This window comes from Eptesicus fuscus, chromosome 15, assembly GCF_027574615.1.
Source record: "Eptesicus fuscus isolate TK198812 chromosome 15, DD_ASM_mEF_20220401, whole genome shotgun sequence".
Classification (NCBI taxonomy): Eukaryota; Metazoa; Chordata; class Mammalia; order Chiroptera; family Vespertilionidae; genus Eptesicus; species Eptesicus fuscus.
In genome coordinates, this window is record NC_072487.1 from 76797399 (window position 1) to 76805240 (window position 7842).

At 50.5% G+C, this 7842-nt stretch overlaps 1 protein-coding gene across 1 annotated transcript in view; it reads right to left on the reverse strand.

Moving 5' to 3' along the window:
* DDX31 (DEAD-box helicase 31) overlaps window positions 1-7423 on the reverse strand; it is a 57218-nt gene extending 49795 nt beyond the window's left edge. Inside the window, exons 1-4 of the mRNA XM_008152701.3 lie at window positions 7230-7423; window positions 2212-2468; window positions 2037-2112; window positions 1023-1066 (exon numbers count right to left, since the gene is read on the reverse strand). Coding sequence (XP_008150923.1) covers window positions 1023-1066; window positions 2037-2112; window positions 2212-2468; window positions 7230-7331 — 479 coding nt within the window. The 5' untranslated portion in view covers window positions 7332-7423. The remainder of the gene's footprint in view (window positions 1-1022; window positions 1067-2036; window positions 2113-2211; window positions 2469-7229) is intronic.
* Window positions 7424-7842: the final 419 nt, after the last annotated feature.

The window sequence follows — 7842 nt, forward strand, 5'->3', positions numbered from 1 at the left end:
ATGGTTATCCACAGTTACCCACTGCGGTTACGGCAGACAGGCTGGACACGCAAAACGCACGGCCCACGCGCTGCTCTACCGCTGCCTCCTTAGAAGTTACCGAAACATTCAAGCGAAGGCGCTGAGACACTGGTGATGAGCAGAAGGATAAAACCCTCAGTTAAGGTTCTGGAACTTAGCTGAAATGCTGAGGCAAGCTGGAGACTGGCCATCCCACCAGACCAACTAAAACCAAAACGGGACAGGCGGGTGACAGCCTGGAGCTAGCCTGCAAGCACCTGCCGTGCGGAAGAGGGAACGGGAAAGGCGGCACAACATTAGGGGAAGACCCCGCCCAGAAGAGTGAAGGGAGCTGTGAGCCCCGAGTGCCAGGAACTGCTGGCCGCTGCGGAAAACCAGGACACAGCTGCAGGGACACACGGAGGCCCGTGTCCCCGTGTGCACTCAAACACCAGCCACTGAAAGGGGAGCGGACCATTGAAATCTGGGTGACAAAACTGAACAAAACAGATGGTGAGGGGGGCTTACTTTACTCTTAACGTTCTTATTTTTACCCATGGAAGCATGCACACTCAGAGAGGACTCTCGCCTCTGCTCCACGCCTTTCACTACTGTAGTTTCTGGGAGTCTTCATTATTAACAAACATTTAAAAAATTTTCAGTATCCCATTACATCCAACCAAATACTCACTTCTGTCTTTTAGGCTGACTATATCTTACTACTAAGAAACGGTACAATAAACTCTGCATTTTTAACAAATTATTTTCAGGGAAGCACGAACAACAGCGAGGTCTTATGCAGACATCTTCCAGGCCAGAGCCCTCCTACCGTGTAGAGCTGAGGGTCTCCCCATTTGGCAGGTGGGGAAACCGAGGGGCTGAGGGACAGGTCTAGCCCTCCACAGTCAATAATCTGGTGTGTTCTCCAACATATTGGCTCAGTCCTCCACAGACAATTCAGATTCCATACAATTTTACCCACTTAAATTCTAAGAAAATCAGGACTCGCCTGGAACTCTTACCTGGTCATATGAAATATGTTCAAGACTGTATTTAGTGTGGAAATCTGAAAGAGAAGAAAAAATATATATATTCTTTAACTACCCAATTTTTAGTATAAATTTATACAAAATATAAATTTTTATTTGGAAATAAGGATGCAAAAAAACACACAAACAAAACCCACCACAGGTGAAACTGGTTGCCATGATCAAATTAAGCTCCAGCAACGCGGTGGTGCTCAGCAGGGGTGGTTCTGCCCGAGGCAGCCCCGGGAGAAATCTTTGGTTGTTAAAACTGTGGGGGGGGGGGGGGGGGGGGGTACCGGCATCAAGTGAGCAGGGGCTCGGGATGCCGTTCAACACCCTACAATGAGCTGCCACCCCAATGTGTCCGCCGCAGCAAGGCTGAGCAACCCTGCTCAGACCTGTGGGTGAGCCAACGAGCTGTGTAACCCACCTTGGAGGAGGAGGAGGAGGTAAGCCAGGACCACGCGAGCAAAGGGAATCCCTAACGTTCATGGATTTTTCTCTCCTTTCTCATAAAGCATGGCAAACTCAGTCAGGGGAAAGAAAAAAGGGTTCGTTTGTTTGTAGAAAATGCGTGTTAAAATAGTCTTTCTCCTTCAATGCTTTATAACCACAGACGTTCCTCAGCAGCAAGACGCAGTTCAGTCCCCCCTTAGGGCCACTGTGACATCTGCGCCCAGAGAGCCTCAAAGTCACATCTACCCAGAAATGAGGAGGCTGAGTTAAAGCCTAGTATATGGAGCCCAGTCCTAAACTGAACTAGGGAGGGAATGGAGCCCAGTCCTAAACTGAACTAGGGAGGGAACGGGTGAGGGGATGAGGACATAGGGAATGAATTTGCCGCTCACCGCACTGCCCTGGGAGCGCGCCTTATGGATCTGAGCTCACACAGGTAACTGGGAGCAGACTCCCCTGAGCTGGGATGTTCCCCCTAGACTGCCCTTTCGGACGTCTGAATGAAGAAGCACACCAAACCAGCGACCCCCCGAACCGCAGAGAGGAACTTACCAAATGTGGGTGGAGATCCAGCTCATGAAAAGCATCCGAAGAAAACACCTTTTCTTGCACCTGCTTGACCTCAGGTCTGCAAATGACGAACAAAACCGGGCATGAGCTCCAATCAACCCAGAAAAGGCAGAGCCCAGCAGCCCTTTATCCCCGAGGTGCGCTGCCCTGGGCGTACCGGGGGAGCTCTGGAATCTCAGGGTTGTTTTTAAACAACGAAGAAGTCTTCACGCTCGGCTTCTGCTCTTGGCTTCTCTCGCTCGCACCAGCCACAGACTTCTTCCGAGAAAACACCTTCCGAGCCTTCCCCTTGAGGCTCCTCTGCGCCGGTTTAGCCGCGGTTTTCTTGGCGGGGAGAGAGGATGCCCCGTTGCCCCGTTTGGCTGCGGGAGCCCCATTGGGCGCTTGGCGTTTCCTTTTGGTGGCCTGTGCGCGCTGTCATTCCCCAAAGGAAAGAGCAGCGAGAGGTGCATTAGTCCATGAAGACAGACCTCGGAGTGAAGCGTCACTGCCCGCGGAATGGCACCCCCCGCAGAGATCATTACGCCCCATATGGCAAGCAACAGTTTAGGGCCTGCGATCACCCTCTTTGCCTCGGCTTTTTTCCTCCAAAAGCAAAAAAAAAAAAGAAAAAAACAAAACCCCCCCACCAAAGCTCAACTCACTCATCTCTGAGACCTCACCATCCATCTTAACCACCAACTCAGCCATGATGAGGGGGAGGGGCAGGAAGGGAGCAGCATTTTTCGGGCTCAATATTAACCAGCGAGTTTGTGTTCAGAGAAGTGTGCCTGCTAAGTCAGTCCATATCGCCAGGAATCCACTACCTGAGAAGCAGGGCGTGGAAGAGAATAAATCTCTTCTCTCCCAACAAAGCCCCGGGTGACTACACGCACTGCATCCCCGCTCGTGCCCAGGGAGCAGAAACCTCCATCACTGCGCCCCCGAGTGCTGGATCGCCATCAGCCTCCCCTCGAGCTGCTCCCCCAGATTCAGGTGGCGTGGAGACAATTCCTACTCGCAGTTTCCATTCCAAATGGGAATTCTGTCCCATCCATCACTCCTACCGCAATTACTTCCAACTCTTCTCGCCTTTCGATTCTCCACCTGACCACCGACTACAGGCTACATCGCCAGGTTACTTTCTTGCCTGTTGATTCTTATTTCCATAACATGAATGTGGTTAAGAACACACTGTCCAACCACCCCCAGGAGGAGAAACATCAATTCCTCGATTTTCTTTGGCCTTCCCTTCCAATTGACACAGGAAAAGAAAAGCATCATGTGAGTGGCCAGTGCCGGCTATTCTGGAGCTTTGGTTCCTCTGGGAATGTTAGTTTCCTCTTGGCTTGAAATGATGACTTTCACGTACACACCAATGTGTTTTATTTTTAGCTTTAAAATTTATTTTATTGACTTCAGAGAGGAAGGAAGAAAAAGAGAGAGCTAGAAACATCAATGATGAGAGAGAATCATGATAGGCTGCCTCCTGCACGCCCTTACTGGGGATTGAGTCCACAACCTGGGCATGTGCCCTGGACCGGAATCAAACCCGGGACCCTTCAGTCCGCAGGCCAACGCTCTATGCACTGAGCCAAACTGGCTAGGGCCCTTATTATTATTATTTTTAAATAGATTTTTACTGATTCCAGAGAGAGGAAGGCAAAGGGAGAATCATTGAGTCTGCCTCCTGCCCCCTACTGGGGATCAAGCCTGCAACCCGGGCATGTGCCCTGACCAGGAATCGAACCATGACCTCCTGGTTCATAGGTTGATGCTCAACCACTGAGCCACGCCAGCTGGGCACACACCAGCTTGTTTTAGCCATGACAATTTACTTCAGACTAACCTACCAATAATAGCTATTTGTTCCTGGCAACCATAAGGTCTTCTATATCTAAGTAATTTAATAAACACACTTCAAACATTTAATATTAATCATAAGTACTGACCTACTTCATTTTATAAATTTATTTTTACGAAGTCCCAAGTGCATGAAATTTTCAGATTAAAGAAAGCAAAAAAAAAAAAAGAAACAAAGAAAGAGATGAAGTCAAATTTCAGGTCTGTTGAATCACCTGCAAGGCAGAATGAAATGTGCGGATTTATCCGATCCATGGATCACGGACGACTGGAGCATGAAAAGGCAGGAAGGCCACTCCCACCCCGCACACTCCCTACCCCGGGCTCCCTGACAGGTGGCCTGGCAGTTGCTGTCTATACACCTCCTCTCTGGTCTCATCCCTCAAGGCAGACCAGATTCTCAGGGTTTAGAAGCTGTTTCTGACCTTCAGGCAGGCTCCGCCGCCTTGAACATCTACCTCTGAGCCCGAGGTGTGCTTTCTGCAGCAACATGGAACGAGCACTTGCTCTGCACATCACGTTCCTTCGTACATCACAGGACTGCTCTTCTCCCTCCTCTTTGGCTAAATATTCCCAGGAGGACACACAGTTTAGACCCCTTACCATCTGCTCACCCGCTACTCCCATGCCAGCTTCTCTCTCAAAGCAAGTACTCAAGAGTTCAGCATAGGAGACAGGCTTTTCATGGCCCTCAGGCTAAAATAAAAAATCTGTAATTTGATCTACAAAGCCCTCTAGAATCTGGCTCTGCCCATCTCCCCAGTCTCAGCTGTACCCTCTGCTGTCCTGGTCGTCCCTAATTCTTAGCATGGGCCATGCTCCTTCTTCCTCAGGGCCTTTGCACATGCTGTTCCCACACCCATGTCTCCAAAACTCCCTCTGGCTGGCCAACTAATCCTCATCCTTCAGATCTAGGCTGACCTGTCCTCAGAAGAGCCTTTCCTGATCTCTCTCCACCCAGTCGTCCCCTGCATTGGCTCGTGCCTGGCACAAAGTGTGTGTCCAAAAAATACATGTAAGGTGAACGAATTACACGCAATGGAATTTTCCCTTTCCACAATCTGGACACTTTTCAACCACTTGTTAGCTTCCCCCATCCACAATACATTAACGTGAAGTACTGACCACTCAGCAGCTCTCCGCAGCTTGATCCTGAGGGTACAAAGCTGAAAGATTTGCCAGCCGCGTGAGGAAGCTCTCAGGAAAGAGACAAAAGTGCAAAACCAAAATCCAAACCTAGAGCTGTACCATAGGAGAGGCCTGTGCATAGGGTTACGAGAGCCCACGGCAAGGGGACAGGAATGCTTCTGAGGTGGCATCTGAGCAGAGGAGCAAGGACATATCTAGATCTACTCAAAATTAGCTGCACAGCTTTAAGCAAATCACTTCTCTCTGAGGCTGTTCCTACCCCGTACAATGAGGGGCTATGGCAGATGACCTCTGGGGGCCTTCTAGATACCACGTCCTGGATGTTAATAAACATACTTAGTTAGTGCTTACATGAATTAACTCATTTACCAATACAGGTACGGTATCATCTCATTTTGAGCTGAGAACACTGAGGTGTGAGGTAAGCTGCCCCAGGACCACAGAGAGAGCCAGGCTTTGCCCGGCATCGACTCACAGCCCAGGTTCCTGATGATAACGCTATAATACTATTTATTAGTTGTATGTTTTGTTAGAAAGCATCATGAATAATTTGATCCCTATTTTGTTTTGAGTTGTTTTCTACAAAGGACATATACCAGGCTTATGGGTGTGTGTTTTTTTAATCGACTTCTGGAATTTTCTAATTATTAATTAGTATTTTCAAAATTATTAATTTTGTTTAAAAAAGCAGAAAACAAAAACTTTAGAAAGAAAATATTCTGCACCGAGTTCGAAGTTTTTCCAAATGCAGTGTATCAGCTACCCATCCCAAGTTCAGGCTACTGGCAAATTTGATCAGCATAATTCTCATTCAAGACACAAATGAAAATGTAGACAAGACCACTGCAGACACTTGTCATCACCTCATTAACACCCTTTTGACACAATAGTTCAAACACTGGTAAAATCAGACATTCTATGTTTATTTACCCAACTCACTCAGTTTCAGTAAATGCCTCCTACGTGTTAGTTACAAGTACATGGTACAAGCGCCCCACCGACCTCCCCATGTAGCAATTCTATTACACAAAATGGAGCCCATGTGAACTTGTTTATGTTTTATCACTGACGTTTATTAAATGCCTGATTCAGGAAATGTATAGTTTTTATGTATATTACCTTTTTAATCTTCCTAACAACCTTACATAAAGTAGAAGTTACTGTCCTCATTTTATGGCTAAGAAAAGTAAGGATCAGAGAGGTGAAGTAACTTCTTCAAGGTCACAGAGCTAGTGGGTTGCAAGGCTGGCATCTAATCCCAGGTCTCTCACTCCAAATACCACACTCCTCCCTTCAGTCCTTCCCTCCTCCTCCGCCCCACCCCCCAGATGCTGCCACACCACTGGCTAGCCGAAAACTTCCAAATCCTAAAGTTTGTCACACACACACACACAAAATAAATAAATAAATAAACAAATAAATAAAAATCATCAAAGAGAAGCGAGACTCTGGGTGTTAGCTTATAAGAACTCAAGGAATTTCGGCTGCACTGAAACGTGGCAATAAAATTTTCAACAGAATGATCTGTTGCTTTTTCAAGAAAACACACACACACAACATTTTGGTAAGAGATTTCGCTTTTTCTGGTGTTGGAAGTAACGAGATTTTACAACAGATTTTCTGCCCTAAACCCCTCCCCTTTTCTAGGAGAGAATCCATCGTCCTAGAAACCGTTTTCCGCTCTGGCTTGGGTTCAGTTTACGGCTTCTCCCCCGTCCCTGGTGAGGGAATTATATTGGCGAGTTTGTATCTACTTTCCCCCCTCACTGCACAGGGACGAAATCGATGTCATTTTTTGAAAGCTCTTAAATTCTGGCCTCTAATCCTCGTTGCTGAAACGAGCGACCCTTACGGTCGAGAAAATGATGGCTGCGAGACGTGGGTGGTGTCAGGCTGGGCCTCAGGCCCAGCGTCCATCCTAACTGCTAGGGGAGGCGGCCTCCCACCCGGGCCTCCGCCTCCATCCGCCAGCAGCGTGGCCCGCTCTCGCCCCGAAGAGCATCCCCGCGGGTGGGGAGTGTCATCTGCTCTGGGACACCAGTTGCTCGGCGACACCTCCCGAATCGGCCCGACTCCCCCACCCCCACCCCACCCCCACCTCCGGAAACCATTCCAAATCGGGCCCAGCGGCCAGACGGCCTCTCGGGCCTGTGCAGACGGGCCTGTAGTCGGGTGGGCACTCACCCGCCTCGCCGGGGCCGCGCGGGGCCCGGAGGACGTCCCGGCGGCGGCGGCGGCGGCGGCGGGCTCGGAAAGCTGGAGGGGCGCTCCGTCGGTGACTGCCATGGCCGGCGGGGAGGCACGGACACTCGCGGACTAGCGGACGCGTCTGGACCTCGACAACCAGGGCCGTGGCTCCGCTGGCGCTCACGTGGGACGCGCGCGAGGACCCCGCGTAGCTGCCCCGCCCCGGCCTGCGGCCGCGCCCCTTCCGGGTCCGCAGGGCCCGGGAGCGTTCACACGCCCCGCCCCCGGGGTGACCGCAGCCGCGGCGCGGGGGGGAGGGGGAGCGTGGGGCGGGGTGGCCGTCCCGCTTGGCGTCCCTCGGGGCTCGGCCTGTGGCAGCGGATGCCAAGTGACACTCAACCCCAGAGTTCATGCTTGTGAAGTTCTGTGTATTCCTCTGAGGAATGAGAGGCCGTGCGCCATCTAACCAACATTTCCTTCGTTTACCCTCGGGTTTCTCTTTCCTCAGCAGTGGAGTGGCCCCGGGGAGGTCACTAAAGAGGGTCTGAGGCTCGGTCACCCGGAGTGGGGGCGCTCTAGGCTCCCTGCCCCCAGCCCACCCGTCGGCCAA